This window comes from Procambarus clarkii, chromosome 51 (genome assembly GCF_040958095.1).
Source record: "Procambarus clarkii isolate CNS0578487 chromosome 51, FALCON_Pclarkii_2.0, whole genome shotgun sequence".
Classification (NCBI taxonomy): Eukaryota; Metazoa; Arthropoda; class Malacostraca; order Decapoda; family Cambaridae; genus Procambarus; species Procambarus clarkii.
This window is the reverse complement of record NC_091200.1, coordinates 18,630,952-18,652,329: the sequence shown is the minus strand read 5'-3', so window position 1 is coordinate 18,652,329 and position 21,378 is coordinate 18,630,952. Positions and strand designations below refer to the sequence as shown.

At 36.6% G+C, this 21,378-nt stretch overlaps 1 protein-coding gene across 2 annotated transcripts; it reads left to right on the top strand.

Moving 5' to 3' along the window:
• Positions 1–1,725: 1,725 nt before the first annotated feature.
• Positions 1,726–18,273, top strand: LOC138349758 (uncharacterized protein DDB_G0283697-like). 2 transcript variants are annotated; one of them, XM_069304059.1, is made up of 7 exons: positions 1,726–1,927; positions 4,897–5,021; positions 5,194–5,333; positions 7,691–7,875; positions 8,465–12,101; positions 13,105–13,191; positions 18,023–18,273. In XM_069304059.1, exons 1-7 carry the CDS (start codon positions 1,799–1,801, stop codon positions 18,157–18,159), a joined length of 4,440 nt encoding a protein of 1,479 aa, XP_069160160.1. In that variant the 5' UTR covers positions 1,726–1,798; the 3' UTR covers positions 18,160–18,273. The 2 variants fall into 2 exon arrangements, with proteins under 2 accessions (XP_069160160.1, XP_069160159.1); XM_069304058.1 differs by having other exon boundaries at positions 13,102–13,191.
• Positions 18,274–21,378: the final 3,105 nt, after the last annotated feature.

Below are 21,378 nucleotides of genomic sequence, written 5' to 3'. Positions count from 1 at the left end.
TTGTTTAAAAAATAGCAAGACATGGGTTGACATTTAGGAGGTAAGTTGGGTTACATGGAGTTAATTAGGCAGTACTTGGTTTAACTCTTAAACTGGTTGAGAGAGGTACAGCCTTTGACATGATTCGGGAGGTTATTCCACATTCTGGGTCCCTTGATTTGTAGAGCACTTCTAGTTTGGTTACACACAGCCAAATTGAGTAACAGGAAGAGGTCTTGGACACAAATTTGTTCCATGCTAAATGTAGAGGAATCAGCTGAGTATTCCTCAAATAAAATAAGTTGCCTCAGCTTATAAGGTAAATAAAATAAGCATTTCTCAAATAAGTAGCTGCCTCACCTCACTGCCTTACTGCTACATAGCCTTCCCGGCATGGTGCCTTCTTTTGATAATTACTTGTTCCACACCCAAATTGTATAACAGGAAGAGGTCTTGGACCCCTACTTCCCTCTCTCTTTTTTAATAATCTATATAGTCATAATTATAGCTTTAAGTATTCAATGAATAAAGTTTTTGACATTTTTACCCTTTTCCTTACCTAACATCATTTGTGCAGCATATTTTTATTTTATGTCTCACCCAGATTTAATTTCAAAATAAAACCAAACTAAATAAATTAGAAATGGGTATGTATAGCTAAGGTACACCCTTACTACTAGGTGAACAGGGGCATTTGGTGATAGTAAATGATCCCATCAGGCAGGGCTCATCACCTTCTCTCATATTTCATGTTCACCAGTGTTTATTTACTTAATAACTACTGGTATAATATCCTTGCTATTATAAAACTAATTCTACTATCATCAAACACATATTTACTTCAAGTTTCAAGCAGAGAATGCATATATAACTAACACGAAGGATTCCTCTTCACTAGATTCACCAGCTATAATATTTTGGTCATGTTCCAATATCATAAATCGATCCCAGTGTTATGTAGTAGAGAAAAAATTACTTATATCCAGTTTACGTAAAGCTACGAGTGGTCGAAACCACACTTAAATCCAGGAATGAACTTACGAAGGTTTTTCCACTTAGGGTACCTACTTGAATACGGACCTAGCCGCCACGAAGGCGCTAAGAAGGAATTCGCTCTTAGCTAAGAGGAAAAACCTTCGTAAGTACCTTCCTGAATCCGGCCCCAGGAATGAACTTACTTAGGGTTTTTCCACTTAGGGTTCTTAATTGAATACGGACGTAGCCGCCACGAAGGCGCTAAGACGGAAAACGCTCTTAGCTAAGAGGAAAAACCTTCGTAAGTACCTTCCTGAATCCGGCCCAACACACAATAGGGAAATAAAGGTTACAATCCTTTTACCATGTCGTAGGCTATGGACTTAGGGCGTATGTATGGGAACACCCACCGTATAGGTTCGAGCCCTCTCACGGCTCTTAGGGATTTTCTCATTATTATTATTATTATTATTATTATTATTATTATTATTATTTGTATTATTGTTATTAGTATTATTATTATTATTATTATTATTTGTATTATTATTATTATTTTGTAACTATTAATGTTATTGTTCATAATTTGATTACAGAGATAATTGGGGTTTAACTTTATTGTGCTCTGTTAATGTACAGAAAAGTTACACATTATAATTTTAAGATGTGCTTAAATAAATTAGTCGATTATAACTGTACAATGTCTATATTTATATACAAGAATATTAAGCATGGGAAATGCAAGGAGCGTAATAATATTTTGTACCAGCAGGAGGAGATTGTTTGTGTTTTGTTTCGGCATCCCCAGGAGGGAGAGTGGAGTGGATGCCAGTGTGAGCCAGCAATTATGGAGATTCCCGTGACACAGCTGCCTCCTGGAGACCCCAGGCTGGTAGAGGCAATTGTCGGCCACTTGAAGTCCAAAGGAATATTTGATCAGTTCCGTAAAGAGTGTCTGGCGGACGTTGATACCAAGGTAGGTTGGTTGCAGCTGTAATGGCCACGACGCTTGGACACATCGTCCATACGTAAAAAAATAAATATATAGTTTTTTGGTGTAACCGTTGGATTTGGTACTGTTTTGTCACGTATTTTCAGGTATTTGCAAGTATTCTATATTGGGGTAAAGGGCATGGTTGAATAGTGGTGGAGGGAAGAGGCAAGGCTTTAACTTTTTGTGGCAGGTGGTAACGTGTAGCTGGTATGATAGTTCCAAGATAAAACGCCCCTTTTTCCACAGTATACAGGCCACTTTAGCATACAAAATGTGTCGCCAACTAATTTTAAAACCTACCTAATCCATCCCAACCTAACCCAGTCAAATTAACCTAACCTATCTAATGTTATATGGTATAGTGACAAAGATAGTCATACTGGCCTAATGCTTTCTCATGGTAACTCCCTTACCTTGTTTACAGGCATGGTATTTGTATACATTTTTATTTTTTGTGAGTTGAAAGGAAATGTGCATTGCTAGAATATTATTAGACTAAAAGGTTTATTTTTTAACCTAATAAATGTATCCAAACCTTACCTATTAGGGCACATTAGCTTTTAATCAAAACAAAAATTCAGTATGCGAAAAGAGTCCTGTTCAGAAGAGTAGGTTAATGTATGCTTAGTTCCTGAATGTGGGTTGACTGCCAGATTGGATCTCTGTTGTAATCTAGTTGACAAGTCTCAAACTGGTGTGACTATTGAAACAAACCTGTCTTTGTATTACAGTGTCTCTTTAACTCTGAGACAGTGATTATCGTCAGTCGTTGATTCATAGGGTAATGCAGTTATCGTCATATGAAGAATAATAAAATTATTATCTGGATTTTACATGTATGATGCAAATGAATATAATAGGCCTATGTGGATGTAATTGAGTTTTCTGTGACCCCATGAAAAAATCTAGCAACCGTTTCACGGTACAATTGAGTTATCATCATGAATGTTACTAGGGAAATGTGGTCATCATCATATGATGATTTAAACAATTATTGTCTGGGTTTTACATGTACTGTATAATGCAAATATGGATATAAAAGCTCTCAATGGATGTAAATAAAAAAAAAAATTGATAAAAGTCAATGAAACATTGGTGGATAAAACAGGAAGTGTCAGCATAGTTGAGCATCAGAAGTTGACATGTGCCAGATGCAGCCTTGTAGAGCGCCTCCACCCAGTGAAACAATAAATATTCACTTATTTTCATGTTTTTCTTACATTCTGCATAAAAATTAATAATTTTATAATAAAAAATTATTTGTTGGAATTTTTGTATTTTGTTTTTGCATAGGATGGTATGACCATTTCTCCATAGCCGCTGTCTAAGGGTCAAAAAGAAATTTGTTGAACCCTTCACAATTATGGACCAAAACACAGGCATAAACCTGACAAGTTTAGTGGCACATACAATAAAAAAAGAGAAGTCAGAAGATGCTTAGTACTGCATACATTGGGGATAGGAAGCCTGTTGGGCTTATTAAGGTCCCTCTGGGCAAATTATTGACCTGTTCCGTTACTTAACTTGCAGCAGTTACCTAATTCCTGGGTACATATATATTTCCTGACTTTATGACTGGTGAGGTTATCTTGAGATGATTTCGGGGCTTTCCATGTCCCCGCGGCCCGGTCCTCGACCAGGCCTCCACCCCCAGGAAGCAGCCCGTGACAGCTGACTAACACCCAGGTACCTATTTTACTGCTAGGTAACAGGGGCATAGGGTGAAAGAAACTCTGCCCATTGTTTTTCGCCGGCGGCTGAGATCGAACCCACAACCACAGGATCACAAGTCCAGCGTGCTGTCCGCTCGGCCGACCGGCTCCCTAAATTAAATTAAATGGAATAAATTCATCATATAGTAAGTAATTACAAAAAAGTAGCATAATTTTTTCTTGAGTCTTGGTTAACTCCATTTCATCCATATAGATGAATTATAACCTTATGTACATTGATATAAAAACCAGGCAATAATGGTGAAAATTAACAAATAATGATGACTGCAGTGGCCTAGGTGATTAACAAATGATGATGACTGCATGTTGAGGGTTAACTGCTTGTGAGTAGAAGAAATGTCTACCAGGAAGAGTAGTCAGTCTGGTTAAACTGATAGGAGGTATGTGACGATGGCTGGGGAATGAAGAGGCAGTCTGAGAAATATGTGGTGCTGGAGCAAACTGTTTCTGAAATATAAGAAATGAAAATTAAGGTGTTAGAGAACAGACGTTACCAGGAGGTATAGAAAATGCTTACTGGCTCAAATGTTGATAAGTTGAATCAGGCAATTTACAAGAAAAAGGCATGGTCTACAAAAAGTTTTTCTAACATTTTATACTGTATTTATTTTACACCAGAAAAATCTTGGTTGATATATTATTTGAGTATACAGTACTGTATAAGCATGCAATAATATGTATTCATGTAAATTTTGGCAAGAAACCCTTCACCAACGGATGAAAAAATTGCAATGCATATTTTGTAAAATCAAGAATTTTTGGAAAATCTGGAAGATGTCCTGAAAGATGTAGTCCAAAATTGTTCATAGTGTATAAAAGATACTGCTAGCAACACAATTGACATATAATAAAGAACTGAACTTTTTTGAGAAGGTGCCTGATCCGCTAGATTGTGATAGGCATGTTAGCAAGTTGTTACAGAAAGTAGATGCAGGGTAAATGAAACATTGAGTGCTGACAATGATGTAGATATAGAATGGCAAGGTTGAGAGTTGACTATTGAAGATGAAGCCTCAACTGTAAGAGCTTTAGTAATCTAAGTACAGTACTGTACTGTAATAGCAGCTTAGCTAGTCAATTACTCCCTAGATATAAGTCAGGCAATATGCACAAAAGTGTATATTACTTTATGTGGAATTAAAATTTGTTCATTCTTTGATGTGTATCTATACATTCTGTCTGATCTATAATTACTATGGTACATAATGTGTGTTTCAGCCAGCTTTCCAGAACCTCCGGCAGCGGGTGGAAGGTCATGTTAATAAATTCCTGGAGAAGAGGACATGGAAAAATGATATTAATAAAAACCAGCTGCGAGATGGTGTACGCAAACATGTCAACAAGTAAGATATTCATTTAATATATATAATCAGACATAATTTGATAATCAAAGACATAATCAGAATTGCAATTTCTTAGTTTACAAAATTTCTTTGTTATATATAGTAGTACAGTACTGTTAAATATTTTGTTTATTTTGTATTTTATAACTGAACAAAACTGGTTTTGTTCCAGCTTGGGTATCCTGGACACGGGCATTGATGCAATCATTACTCAAGTCGTTAATCCCAAAATCAAGCCGCTGATTCTTCCTTATGTTGAGGACACTGTCTATACGTTTCTACAAATTGACAAACCAAAGAGAGAGAGACAAGGTAAACACTTATTTTTATTTTGTCAGTTAATAATTTGTTTGAAAGCATTACATATTATTATCCTTATGTTCTGTTGGCATTACTTTGATTTGCAAGTTTTAATGATTTGGATATACAGTAGTAGCTTTATTTTGTAATTTTTAGCAGTATTATTTTTGTGATATCCAGATAAATTGTGATATTTAGGTTTTTATCTGGACCATGTCACAGTTGGGAAGGGGAGGGGAGACAGTACTGATTCTGCAAAAGTATGTGTATGTACAACTAAATCATATAGCACCCTACAAGACTGTACAAAAGGGGCTAGGAATCATTGCAGAGTAAGCCACTTGGCCAGAAAAAGATGTTCAGAGATGTCTGTTCTCAAGCCTAGAGGAAAGTACATTTTCAAAAGGAGCCCAGCTGGCTTGACTAGTAATGAGTACACACTGCCAGCTGGCCCTGACCCATGACACATGGTAGCTCTGCTTCAAGGTAGGCCCTACCTAAGTGACCATATTTGCACTCTTCCTGACAGCACTGGAAGCAGGTTAGTAGAATGGGACCCATTCTTAAGCCAAGTGTGACATTAGGCATTGCCCAGGTCAGTACACAAACATTGTTAAAGTTTATTGTTGGCCTTTTGAGTGTCCCTTGTTCATACACAATTTACCAAGTGTCTGCACAGAGCTCTCCTTGATGGAACATTTACCAGTTGGCCGCCAATGGCTCATGCCGTAGTTAGAGGCTGGCACTTTTCATCACTTAGGCTGCCTGCAAGGATTCGAGGTTGTGTTGAGTTTGACGACTAGGTATCATCATTTGCTCTCTACTAGTTGAGGTTGGAGCTCTCAGTCTATGTATAATGTGATGCATTATACATATTATCTATGTATAATGAATCACATTAAAAGGATGCATTTAAGATCTAGCGGGATCACTAAGGATGTATTAGATTTTTGGTATCTAATGTCAGCCATCCTCATTCCTTGTTTGGTTGATTAGTGGAGGTATACACTATTTATTCTTTTCAACAGGGAATAGTTAAGGAACTCGGCAAGCAAGATTCATGTTGGTGTACCAGACTGTGATTCCGAATGGGTGTTTTGTTTGCTAGTTGGGTGCTTTCAGCCACAGGCATATGAAATATGTAATATGTGAGTATCCACATTCTTGGCTCGCATTATAGGTGGGCGATGTACGACTGCTTGAAAGTTGAAAGGTATTAGACTTGTTCAAAGTGGTGAGTATAGCTTCCCAGGGGTTTGGGGACCATACAGGAATGTGTGCTTTAGGATGTCCAACTAGGGGATTTGTGAGAGAATTTTGCACAATTGCTTCACACCAAAAATAGGGCACTCCACTACAGTTACCAACATGGCTGGCTGGTAATGCTCTTCCACTTGGTTTATCCTTGGTTTTGCCCCATAAGAGAACAAGTAATGTACAAGGTGGTGGAAAGAATGTAAGAAGGTAAGTCTGAGAAAAATGATGCAAGGCATTGTGGCTTGTCTTCCTTTTCCTAACCGTCCACTAGTTCTGTTGGAGGACCAGGGCATTGGGTGATGCAATAGCAAGAAGCACAGATTCTGCCTGCCAAAGCATCTACTTTTGACCTACAATAATAGATCCAACAACAGAGCAACAGATGAATCTTGTATCTGAATGAAGTTAAAGGAAGTACCTATGACCAGGCTATTCCAACATCACATTCTGTAGTTAGCTTGTCTTCTGTTCATGGAGTAAAATAACAAATTTAAGGGTTACGTACAGATTTGAAAACAAAAATTTTAATCCTAATTGGGTGCTAATGTGCAGACTGGAAGGTAGGAATGGGGAACATAGTTACCCCATTGAACAATTAAAGATGAATATGTCAAGTTTACCATACCTCTAGGCTTCACACAGCAAATATCAGACTGAACTTAAAAAAAAAAAAAAAATCACCACCTTCATATGGTGATGGGATTCACATGTACTGTGCATACATTTGCCCTCTTAAAATTTGCAATGTTTGTATCCTTCTCACAAACTTGAAGCATAATTTTTTCAGCATATTAGTTTTCATTAATTTGTACAATTGATGCTTTAGTGTTCGTATTTTTAGAATGATTCAATATTGTTTTGCTTAACATATTATTGTTTCTGCTACTGTAGTATGATTTTAGAAATAAATTTTAAATTTTTTCCTTGTTGTAAATAGTATTTATTTTAAGGGCAGGAAGGAAATTAATAGCCAATATGAACAATATCAATATTCTAAACATACTGTCTTAATGCATACAACGAACTAAAAACTTCCACCGTACCATTTTATATTTACAGTATTTAGCCTTTGTAGTAATTAAAATCTCTTAATGTACCTATCTTAATTTCAGGTTGCAACAGAGAAGAACAAGAAGAATGCGTTCAATTACATTTCAGTAGTTCTGCAGAGATCAAGCCTAGCCTTCTGCCCATGGAAACTGATGTCATCTCATCAGAAGAGGATGACATCCTAGCTCGGGAGACCCCAGAGAGTGATCACAGATCCACTCCAAGTCCCGACGAGGATCTCTTAAAGGTTACATTTTTCTTTGTGTTTTTGTCCTTTTTGAATTAGAGAAATATTTTTAGGACCATCAGGGTGTGAGAGCAAGAGGGAAATGGTATAACACAAAGTGACCTAACATTATTTGTGACTACTGTATATTGATGTGAATAATATCATGATGGGCAAATGGTAAGCATGAGTGGAATACAATGTTTTGTTGAGGCTCTCAACATCTTCAGAGGCAGAAGGGAAGTATGCAGGAAATTTGTGCTATGGTTTCAGTGTATGGAAGTACAAGCATATTTTTGAAAGGCTGAGTCCTATTGAAAATATGTTTGTACTTGTATACTCAGGGATTTTAGCATCAGTTTGGATTTTAAACATGTGAGTACAGTAAAAAATAATTTGATTAAGAATTTGCCTAAATACACTAGTGGATGCATTTATCAGAGTCTACCTTGCGACTTTGCAATGATTTCACGGCTCATTGTCTTCGCGGCCTGGTCCTCGATCAGGCCTCCTATCCAGAGATTTTTTTTAACTACTAGTCATAAGTCAATATGAAACAGTAGAAGCATATACATAGTACAGAATATTTATATAATTTTCTTTATTTCAGCTTGAAGATGAAGATGCCCAGGATGGTTTTGAGAGTTTTGTACCTTATGATGATTCTGAAAATGCTCAAGACTCTGTTGTTGCACATGTGGAGAGGCTCCGTATAACAGAGGATGTGGACGAAAACAAAACGGTGCCGTGTGCTAAGCCTCCCCTGGCCCTGTTTGATGATCAGTCACTGGATAGCATATCATCAAATTCATCTGGCCTTACATTTTCAACACTTTCAGGAAAAGGCTCTCCAGGCAGTAGGAAGTCACTAGATAATGATGAGAAGTTAGATGATAGCCCTAAGATGCTTCAGGATGTGAGATCCACAACATCAACTCCTCTTGTTGATGAAAAGCCTGTTGATGAAGCATCTCAATCTCCAATGGATTCTGAACCAGTTAAAGAGTTTGAAACCTCAGAGACCAAATTTTTGGATTCCCAGCCACAAAGTCTTGCAGCTTCAACAACTCAAACGCCATCACAATCCAGTAGTGGGGTTGACAAGGATGATCAGACTGTTGTGTCTGGTGCAAGCTTGGTAAGTCCAGATGATGACTCACAGGAGAGTAAAGGCTCTGTTTCAAAAGTCAGCATAATCTCAGAGAAATCTGAAGTAGAAGAGAAGGTTAAGTCTGAAAAGTCTGAAGGCGAGATATCATCATCTAGTTCTGATTTAAGTGATAATGATAAAGGGAGACAAGAAGAGCGTGTGCGCAGTGAAGAAAAACACTATTCTGATACTTTACACAAATCTAGCAGATCAAAAAGTGATCACAAAAGTAAACGAGACTCACACAGTCGTGAACGAGATAGGGAAAGAGACAAGGATAAAGATTCAAAACATAGTAAAGATAAAGAAAGGAAGCACTCAAAATCAAGAGATGACCACCATTCTCATCGTGACAAAGATAAGAAGCACCACCGAAGGGACAAAGATCATGATGGGGACAGAGACCGCTCACGTAGCCATCATCAGTCGTCCTCAAGTTCCAATAAAGAAAGTTCAGGCTCAAGCAAGAGTTCAGGTGACAGAGACAGAGACCGTTCAGGCCACCAGTCAGGCGATAAATCAGCAGAAGGAAAAAGCAGGCGTGATAGCATAATTGAGAAAGGTGAGAACAAGCCTATTGATCAGTTGGAGAGCAAGGAAGACAAGGCTTCTGGTGAAAATGAGAACACGGAGGGTAAACCTAATGATGTGTTAGACGGCAAATCTGAAGACAATACAAGTGAGAAAATGGAGGTAGAATCTGATATCAAATTAGAGAGTCCAGGTGAGAAACCTGATGACAAGTCTAGTTGCAAATTAGAGATCAAACCTGAAAAAACTGTGAATAAATCCAGTAGTAAATCGGAAAATAGTAACGAAAAGTCTGAAATTAAACCAAGCAACAAATCTGAAAGTAAGTCTACCAGTAAATTAGACAACAAATCGGATGGCAATAAAAATGAAAAATTAGAAAACAAATCGAGTAGCAAGTCGGAAAGTAAAACTAACAACTCTAAACTTGACAGTAAATCTGGTAATAAATCAGACAGTAAATCCGATGGGAAAACAGAGAAAAAGCACGGAGGGCATTCAAGCAAGCATTCATCTAAGAGTAGGAAACATGAGGGAGAGAAGAGTCACTCTGAGAAACACAAAAGCAGCAGCAAAGAGGATAGAAAGAGAAAAGAAGAACGGGAAAGCAAGAGAGAGAAGGAAGGGTCAGAGGGTAAACACGTGAAGGAGGAAAAAGACAGCAAGCGTGACAAGCAAGACAAGGATGGTAAACGGGAAAGGGAAGACAGAATTAGTAAGCTTGATAAAGAGGAGAAAGATAAGCTTGAGAAGGAAGAGAAGGATAGTATACAAGACAATGGAGAGAGCAAACATGAAAAGGAGAAAGATAGCAAGCCCAGCAATGGGGAAAAAGATAGCAAGTCTGTCAAAGATGTTAAAGAAGAGAAGGATAGCAAGGAAGAGAGAGAGAGCAAGCATGATAAGGAAGAGAAAGATAGTAAGTGTATTAAAGAAGAGAAAGATGGTAAGCAGGACAAGGAAGAGAGAGATAGCAAGCATGATAAAGATAAAGAAAGCAAGCATGATAGAGAGAAAGATAACAAGCATGATAAGGAAGAGAAAGATACCAAGTGCATTAGGGAAGAAAAGGACAACAAGCAAGAAAAGGAAGAGAGAGACAGCAAGCGCGATAAAGAGAAAGAAAGCAAGCGTGAGAAGGAGAAAGACAGCAAGCGTGATAAGGAAGAAAAGGATAGAAAGTCTATTAAAGAAGAGAAGGATAGCAAGCAAGACAAGGAAGAGAGAGAAAGCAAGCGTGATAAAGAAAAAGAAGGCAAGCGTGATAAAGAGAAAGAAAGCAAGCGAGATAAAGAGAAAGATAGCAAGCATGATAAAGAGGACAAAGATGGCAAGTGTATTAAAGAAGAAAAGGATGGTAAGCATGACAAGGATGAGAGAGACAGCAAGCGTGATAAAGGAAAAGATAGCAAGCGTGACAAGGAAGAGAAAGATGCCAAACATGACAAGGACCTGAAGGATAACAAACATAATAAGCGTGGCTTGGAGGCCAAAGAAAATAAACACATTAAAGAAGACAAAAATAGTAAACATAAGCGAGATAATAAAAATGGTAAATCTCCTAAAGTGGAAAAAGTCGGTAAACTTGAAAAGGAAGAAAAATACTTGAAGGAACAAAAAGATGTTTCAAGACAGGATGCCAAAGTTGCCAAGAATAAAAGCTTTGTGAAAGATAAATCTCCAGACGAAAAGTTAAAAAATGCCAAAGAAATTAAACATTCAAAAAAGGAAAAAGCACTTGAGAACAAGAAAGAAAAAACTAAGAAAAGAAAGTTTGGAGAGAGTGAGAAGAATGATGATTTAACTGGCGCAACACTTAACAATGATTCCCTGATGCTGGTGAATGATGATGGGAATATTGTGCTCTTCAGTTATGAAGATGATGATAGCGATGAACCTAAAATTTCTCCCTCAAGTCCTCGTAAAGATAAGAAAGTTGGCTTTTCTGTTAAACGACGTAAAAAATCTGCCATGGATAGTGATGAGTCGATGAAGAAATCTATGAAAGCGTTTAGGAACAATAACAATAAAAACACAGTTGTAAATGATTTTGAAGGGTTTGATGAATGGAAACTGGATACAAGGCTTACAGATTACCTTCAAAGTGCAAAGAGAGTTCCAGATGAAATGGACATGGAATACAGCGAGTGGTTTGATGATGATGATTTGCATATGGTGATATATAAAGGCGATTATGATGACACCGTAGACATAAACATGTTTCTATCATGCATGAAAAAACTTGGAGCCATTGTGAAAAATGTTGCTGAGGATATTAAAGAGCAAGAGTGTGTAAAAATTGAAGAAGAGTTAATTAAAACTCCAGATGTTTTACATAAGAAAGTTGAAGCGCCAGCGCAAGGAAAACGTCGCAGAATATCTACCTCCAGTTCTACCTCCTCGAGCAACAGCTCTTCTGGTTCTCCTCAACACAAACGTACCAAGACACACAATCTAGCTAGCAGTGATAGTACGCAGTTGGTTGAGCAGGACCCTGTCATTGTCAGTGGGTTTGCTCTTCTTACTCCAGAAGATGATGGCAACAGAACGTCAAGTAGAGATTATGGTAAGCTAACTTCATGTGAAAAGAGAATTAAAATAGTATGACTAAAAATAGAATGTACAGTTTAATGCTTAGAGCCTTATAATAGTGAATTAGGCAATAAAATAGTGAAAAATAAAATAGGCAATAATAGTGAATTAGAAGTACAGTTGGGTTCAGTCTCAATTCACAATTGGGAATCTTGGGTTTGAATCCCAAGCAGGACTGAATTGGTTGGGTATGTTTCCTTTAACCTAGTGTGTCTGTTCACCTAGCAGTAAATAGGTCCCAGGAGTTAGTCAACTGTTGTGGAGTGGCATCCTGGGAAGGGTCAGTAGTTTGACCTCGAGGGTTGGAGGGTGACCGTGATACATACCTATACATACACAGGCTACCTGCTATGATCTCTTATTCTTGAAGTTGTAGTTTTCAAAAATTCTTTTTTTTGACAATTTTTGTTATTCTATTTACTATTTTGTACATAGTGATCATATCTCTCTTCCTCCTATCTTCTAGCTTTGGTATATTTAACACCTGTAGTCTCTCCTCGTAGCTCTTGTTTCTCAGTTCCGGGCGCCATTTGGTTGCATGTCTGCACCTTTTCCAGTTTATTGATGTACAGTACTTCGTGAGATATAGGCACATACAACTGCTTCCTATTCCAACTTTGGTCTCACAAAGGTCATAAACAGTGTTTTTAATATTTCACCATTCATGTACAGTACTTAAAAGTGATTCTAAAATTGGAAAGCGAGTGTGAGAGAATGTATGTGTGAAAATGAGGGTGTATAAGTGCTTAGGCTTTTTATAAATCTTTGCCTACTTATCAGAGTGTATAAGTAGTAAGACCCACCATATATTTTCTGCCGTTTGATGCACATTCTTTCTAATCACAGAAACTGATTGAACACTCAGTATTTCTGTAACCCATTGAACTAATTTTCTAAACATGAATGAGTTTTAGATATTTTCAAGACCCTTGTAACAGTCGGCTTCCTTTGTATTAATTGCCACATGTTTTCAGAAGTGGACTACAGTCAAAGAATTAGCACCTACAGTCCACTTTCTCCAGCGAGTGACTCCTCAGCAGATGATGGGAAGGCCAAAAATGGAGGTAAATATTCACTTCATTTATTTACCAGCGATATTTTAGAATATTAATTACCAGTGATATTTTATAATGTGGCAAACTCTCAAGCATCATTTGGTGACTTAAGTAATCACATTAAAATATCCAATGTTTTGTGATTATTTCTCTTTTGTAAGGTTCCTGTGATGTCTTTAGAAAGCCTTATTATGTTGACTTAAAAGTTAACACTTATTCTGAGGAGAGCCTCTCCGGCTCCCCGGAGCTTACTGGGCTGATATGTATGTATTAGACCGTGGTATCAGTCAATTCGATTGGAGTTCTTGCCTACCGGGGACGATGAGCCAGAACCTGGCCCCCTCAGAGAGATACGAGGAGTAGTGGCCTATAGAAACTTCCATGTGGTTGGAAGTATTCCATGTCTGCCATCGACTGAGTTAGACACCCAGAAGGTAGGCGTACCAAAACAAACTCCATCTGGTTCAAAATTGTTACCGAAAGCCAAATTATCAAGCAGAACTCCCAATCCCAAAACAAGCAAACAAGCATGACATCACAACCACCGCTGTGCCGCTGTCTACACAACTTCTCCCCTCCCCTCCCTTGGAGGGGGAAGGGGGAGCCCCAGACCACCGTGCCGGCCATCCAACCCCAGTTCTGAGGCTAATGTGTTGAGTGGCAGTTAATCGACTCTGGCTCCTGTCTCTGTGCAGTGCTGTGCCTTTGCGGTGTTGTTCTGTTGTATGGCGGTGTGCGAGCCAGGAGTAATTCACGGAGTACTGGGGGCTGCATGTGCCTAGGGCCATCTTCCCTAGGTGCCCTGTAAATACAGTACTGCCCTTGCGACTTGGGGTTATCTTCCACAAGTCGTTCGGGGACTACCTCCATAGGGATCTTTTGCTGCTCGGTAATTGCCCGCCCTTGGGGTCAGCTAGGGTTTTCATACCAACGTAGACTTGTCCGGCTGAAAGTATAATGTTAAGTTCCTCTAGTAAATACAGATATAAAATACCTGTATTTATTAATAATACTACTCATCTCTTGGTCATTATCAGTTATCTGACCTGTCTCAGTTTTTAATGGATCAATCCTTTCCCTAATCTTTGTTCGATGTAACTAAGAAACCCTTTTTGGGTCTTTGCTTGCCCTGCTATGCGAATCATAGTTTCTTTTTTCCCTCATCTCTTTTTTTTTTTTTTAACATTTCTAACCAGTTGGACGAATTCTTGTTCTAAACTGACTTTCCCATTCTTAATCCTTTTGTACCAAGCTCTCTTTCTACCTATAAGATTCTTCAGATTCTTTGTTATCCATTTTGGGTCATTATTATTCAATTATTCAATCTATTCAATTTGTATGGTAAACTACATTCCTGTGCTTTGCTTAAAATATTTTTAAATAAGTTATATATTGAATCCACATCAAAATCTTTTTTTTTTTTTTTTTTTTTTTTATCCCTTTTTTTACGTCTCGCTCCATGACCGGCCCACCCCCCTCCATCCCCAGGATTCTCCAATCTATTTCACCCCAAAAATTTCTTGGGCCATTAACATCAGTTTTTTGGAAATCTGGCACTTTTAACAGAATTTTCTCCTACAAATTATTCCATTGTATGCTAAATCTGATTTCTTTATGATCACTGTTCTCTAGCTCACTCCCTATTTCTATGTCACTAATTTGTGTCTCCTTGTTAGTTAACGCTGTCTAAAATATTATTTTCCCCATTGGTTCCTTAATGTGTTGCTTAAGGAAGCGACCATCAATTAATTCTAGAAAATCTTCTGCTTTATTTCCCGTTCTGTTAAGCCAGTTTATTCTACTAAAATTGAAGTCACTCATGACACAAATACTGTAGTTATTTCATCCCATAGGTGCTATGCTTCCATTCTGTCTATTTTGCTATTTAAATGCTATTTTGTTATATATTATATAAATACACTGCCCAATGTTATTATCAGTTACTTTCAACAATGTCCAAAAAATATTTTTTTATGGGAATTTTTTTTTTTTTATTATTATTTTTTCTCCTTTGTTTATTATTTAAATTTATTGTAACCTTTACATCCTGGAGAGTGCATACCCGTCCCTAACTATGTGAAGACAGAATTAAATTGGTCAACAAATAAATCAAACTCTGAGTCAGAACTTGGGACTTTGAATTTTTTTGGGCCGATTTTTCCACAGATTTCAAACTCTATTTTCCTTGTTTCTTTAGGTTGTTTTGATGATTAGGGACCAGATTAGGGCTTTTTTACTTATATAAAGTATACCCTAAATATATCCCCCTAAATCATTATAATTATTTTAATTATCTGTATATTTTATTTATTTTTTTCTTCTTGACTTCATTTCAACACATATTGATCTACAACTTTCACATATTCGAGTGTGAATGCCAAATAATGTTTGTTAAAACATACAAGTAAATTCATGAATTAGAACTGCCTTATTCATTGTCGATAACTTCAACTTCAATTATATCTATAAGTAGAATTTCAACTTCAGTATCCAAAAATCTAGTTTCTGTCCGATTCTCATCATTTTTACATATAGTGTGCATGGCTGGCTGTTCTACAATCCCTATAGAATATTTACTTGGAGCTATAAATTTTTGTTGTTTAAATTTGTGTATATTTCAAATGCCATATTGACAAATTTTTAATAGAGTAAACTATACTGAAAACCTATATTCTAAATATATGAAAATAAAGATCATGTGCTATTCTGAGAGCATAATAACACCAAATGAACAAATGGTGATACAGTATTTTATATTTTTGCAGCTGATTTCAAAATCTAAAGTCTTCAATACTGTATTCAGTTTTATAATTATTTTTTATTTTCTTAGTTTTTCAAGTTATGCTGGTATCATTTAGACAAAGTTGGAACATTTGCCTAGTAGATTATGCACAAAACATTTGAAAGAGTTTCAGAAAATTTAAAAAATTGAGCTCTAATGTCACTCTTCATATGACGTTTTGCGCAGTTTCACTTTCGCGCTATCCGGACGCATCGGCGCGTCCCGTTTCGTCTAACGTAAACGCATAGTGGACATAAAGTTGAGTCCTCTTTTAAAATATTTGTATAAAATTCAATTTTTATCCGATTTACTTTGGGTTTGTTTCAAACTGCGCGCTATGAGGCTCTCTTTCTCACCACTAGGCTGCATGGTACAATAAGTTCATGAAAGGTGTGGATAACTTCGATCAAATGGTATTTTGTCCCAAACGGGTTGCAGGTGGGTGACTTTAGCCGTTTATACTGGTAATGCTTCCCCCATATCATGTATTATATGCATATGTCTGTTTAGGGAATTTTATTCCGATCAATATACAACCAAAAATAACTGTGTGCAACAAGTATAAACTTGACAAACATAACAAAAGTAAAAACATTTCGTGTGTGTTTGACGCTCACTGATATGTTCCAGCGTTGTTTTATATTTGGCGCTATTCTAACTTACGCTTTGTTGATACTTTTTACCTATGGGCACATAGAACATTCTATTGGGAACACATTGACACAAAAATGAATGACGTACATTAAAAATTAATGTCATGAGAGTGAAATAAGTATAAACTTTCAAAGCGCCGTGCGTCGTCCCGTCACCAATACCGGGTAACAATTTCACCACTTCCCACACTCTTGCGGGCGGGCTGCATCATTATTCTACGCTTATATTCATATCACCGTGTTGGGAATTTCATTGCGAGTCCATTGATACCAAAATTAACGCTGTAGAACAAGTGTGGAGGTGATTACAATCCCAAGAGTAAAAACATTTTGTTGCTGATGGGCGCTCACGGCGAGTCATCTTCGTAGTTATTTATTTGGTGCTGGTATCCCTATACGTTTTGTGACTTTTTTTTACTGATGTTCTTCTAGAGAATTTTATTGCGAACACGTTGGTACCAAAATGAAATACGTAGCATGAGAACTAAGGTCAGAAGAGTAAAAAGAGTATACACATTTTTGTTTTTACGCTTAAAAAAAACATTTCGTGTGTGTTTGACGCTCACTGATATGTTCCAGCGTTGTTTTATATTTGGCGCTATTCTAACTTACGCTTTGTTGATACTTTTTACCTATGGGCACATAGAACATTCTATTGGGAACACATTGACACAAAAATGAATGACGTACATTAAAAATTAATGTCATGAGAGTGAAATAAGTATAAACTTTCAAAGCGCCGTGCGTCGTCCCGTCACCAATACCGGGTAACAATTTCACCACTTCCCACACTCTTGCGGGCGGGCTGCATCATTATTCTACGCTTATATTCATATCACCGTGTTGGGAATTTCATTGCGAGTCCATTGATACCAAAATTAACGCTGTAGAACAAGTGTGGAGGTGATTACAATCCCAAGAGTAAAAACATTTTGTTGCTGATGGGCGCTCACGGCGAGTCATCTTCGTAGTTATTTATTTGGTGCTGGTATCCCTATACGTTTTGTGACTTTTTTTTACTGATGTTCTTCTAGAGAATTTTATTGCGAACACGTTGGTACCAAAATGAAATACGTAGCATGAGAACTAAGGTCAGAAGAGTAAAAAGAGTATACACATTTTTGTTTTTACGCTTAAGCGATAAAAACGCAGCGCGCACATTCGGTTGGCTGAGTGACCTTTGCGGAGAGCGCGAAAGTGTTAATGCCGAGACTTAAAAAAAAAATATCTCAGGTAATTGAATGTTTATTGTAAAGGTTATATATATATTAAGAAAAGAGAATTAAAAACATTCTCAGTTGATTTAATCAGACATGTATATACAAGTTGTTTATCCATTAGTGGTATACTGTACTATTAATTTTAATGTTAATATATAACTAATATCAATATGTTTCTGCTGTAGAAGCACCAATTGACACCGGTGATGTGGTTGACAAGTCAGAGGCTGTACCTTCTGATGACAAGGAAATTAAAGACTCCGCTGAGATGTTCAAACCCACTTCAACATGGACCAGTGAAGAAAGGAATTTATCAGTGTAGGTTATAAGTAGGCCACATGGTAGTCATGCATTTGTCTATGTACAAGACTCTTTAAGGGCCACCTTTTGTAAATATATAGTAAATGCCATATTTGGTGAAAAATATGAACCATAATGGAAATTTATTTTATTTCACCACATATACAAACACATTTGTGGTTGTTTGGCATTGTAAAGTTTGCCAATTTGCAGTGATTTGGTGCTTTTTAAAGACCTTCAAACATTTTCCCTTTTTTGGATCTGAATCATTGCTGTCACATTTTATTGGTAATAGCAAAACACATGGAGGAAATTGGCCTGGAACAAATAAGGCTGTCAATGGTTTGCAGTGTTTGCTGTGAACAAATAAGTGATGATAATTCATTAATTTTTTTTTAAGTAGGCTAAAATTTGTTGTACTGTATATATATACATTATATATATATTTATTTATATTTATATATATATATATATATATATATATATATATATAAAATATATATATATATATATAAAATATATATATATATATATATATATATATATATATATATATATATATATATATATATATATATATATATATATATATATATATATATATATATATATATATACTGTATATTTTTTATAACAAAATAATGAATTAGTTTCATTTCTACTTCCCTTAATGTAGTAGAGCTGCAAGATCCAGTCCTTGTTGCAAATTATACATGCTGACACAAGTTGCAGGAACAATGCTTATGCATTAGTTTCATAGTGACTCAAGAGCTGCCTACCCAGACATAATAATTTAACTAGTCTTGGCATTATGTAAATGTCACATGTCGTATTGTATGTTTAACATTCTAAATCCCTCCATTGACTAAGTTCAAGTATATAGTGGCATGCTAACAGGGGCTCTTGTCTTCAAGAGTATGTTGGATCTGTCTTTTTGTTGTATATACTGACTGTACATTTTCCCTATCTGTTGTCATGGTGATTTGGAGTAATGTCATCTGACATTTGTCATGTCAGCTTCCATTTGGAGAGGCGTGTAGCCTTAACTGAAGGTAATGTTTCATCCCTTTAGCCAAAAAAGCCAATTTTAAGAAAGATACTTTTTAATATCAATCTAAATGAGGCTGAATCTATCTGTGAAGTATAAAATATTTTGTATTATGTTAATATGGAAGTGATGAAATTAATACAGTATTTGTAGTTCTGCACCCTTTTTTTTTTTTTTTTTTTAATGTCACGTAGTAATTGTCAGTACAGTATAATTATTTTTTTTTTACATATTATTTTAATGTTATATTTTATATTTAGTTACTTTTACTTAAAATTAGTGCATTATGATTTAATTAGCTCGGTAACTACAAACTTACTTTGTAATAACAAGGATGTCTCATTTTTAAATTTCATCCTTAAAATTCTTAGTGGTATTTCTATTTTATGCCTTAGACGTAGTTGATTTAATCAGACTTGGTTTGTGAATAAGGTACAGATAACTTTGAACTGGAAATATAGTTATCATATTCCAAGAGACATGGTGTGCCAAAGTTTTGAGTTTAAAATGAACTTTCCACCAGTAAAGATGTTGACCTCACAAACCAAAACAGAATTATGTCAAAACTATGACTTTTATGTATTTTTTTTGTCAGATTTTTTTTTTTTTTTTTGTAAATAATACCTAACAAAATACAGTGCAACCTTGATGAGATCAATCCCAGTTCGTTGGAGTAAGGGATTCATTGCAATTGGAGCCATTTGATAGATACAATATTTGTTTAAGAAGTACATTATTTTACCAGTTTCTTTCTTCTAATGTTGTGTCCATCTTCAAAAATCATTGAAAATGTGATTAGAGTCACAGTAAAAGCATTACCATTCATACTCTAATATTTCCAATGCTCTGAAGACTAATTTCATTAAGCAAAATTTAAATTTCAACTTGTCATGTGATAGAGAAGTACAACAAAAATCTGCTTATAACCACTGCACTGCAACGCACCTCAGGGATCTTATAAGTATAGCGTATCATTCAAAACTCCCACGGCTACATGGGGTTCACATCGGCTTCCTCAGGGCTCTTATAAACAGACGCCATTTTTTTTTAAATCGCGGACAATATTCCCGGGTGTGAGAGCCTCAGTACTGAATGAGCAACCAAGGCCGGTGCACGCAGCATGAGTTCACAGCACTGCTGTTCAGCTTGTGACCACAGCATTGCCTAATAATGTCAAAATATATATGTAACTGGTATTATTTAGCCATGACGGTATTACAGAAGAGCCTGAGTGTAATAATGACTGTACAATGTTCAAATACCAGTGAATCAATGCTGTTTAAGATGTTCACAGCGCTGGCCACAGCACCACAGCATTATTTCGTCCATCTAGGAATCTTCAAATGACTTCTTATGTTTCTTTACAAAATAAACTTGTGGTCAATTATTCATTTACAGGATTTAGTGGTCAGGATTGCGATAATAGCAGGATTATGGTGATAATTAGCGCTGTGCTTTGTATTGTTGGAGGAAGAATTTTGGTGAGGAGGGAGGGAATCGAGATAGCGTCACTGTGTGGCAGCCACTCTTGTTTGAGTTCACCATACTGGCTTAGTGGTTCACTGTGGTGAACACAAATGTAGAAACTTATATGTAACGTGTGTAGTGTAATAACAGCAACAGGAGTATGTTGGGAGAAGTCATTTTGTGATTGAGGTGGCGTCATCGTCTGCTGTGTGACGTCATGCAGTGTATGGTGGCCACTGTTCTGTTTGGACACAATACCAGCTTAGTTGTATAGTTATGGTGAATAAAACATGTAGATACTTATACATAACATGTGTAAATAGTATAATAAAAACAATAACAGTATGGTGGGAGGAGGAATGTTGGTGAGTAAGATGTTGGAGGAGTGAGGGAGGGCTGGCTGGGTGTGGTAGCTCACTCATGTTTTTTGGGCTCACCATACCAACTTAGTGGTTCATTATGGTGAACACATATGTAGATGGGTATATACAATGTGTGTGTATATAATGTAATAACAGCAAAAACACTGTTTGATTGATCGTAGAATATAATGACCCCCATAATTTTGAGTATAATGATGTTCTACACTTTAACCCTTAAACTGGACAACACGTCTGAGTCGCCCAAAATTGCACATCACGTCATATGACATGTTGGAGTACTACGCAAGATTTAAACGGCCCGCGGATACACGGGGTTCACCTCGCCTTCATCGGGGCTCTTGTA

Excerpts from the sequence above, each read along its gene's own strand:
- LOC138349758 (XM_069304058.1), top strand. The coding sequence starts at position 1,799 with ATGGAGATTCCCGTGACACAGCTGCCTCCTGGAGACCCCAGGCTGGTA. Across the intron at positions 5,334-7,690 it reads ACCAAAGAGAGAGAGACAAG|GTTGCAACAGAGAAGAACAA; the intron begins GTAAACACTTAT and ends TCTTAATTTCAG. Across the intron at positions 12,102-13,101 it reads AACGTCAAGTAGAGATTATG|AAGTGGACTACAGTCAAAGA; the intron begins GTAAGCTAACTT and ends ACATGTTTTCAG.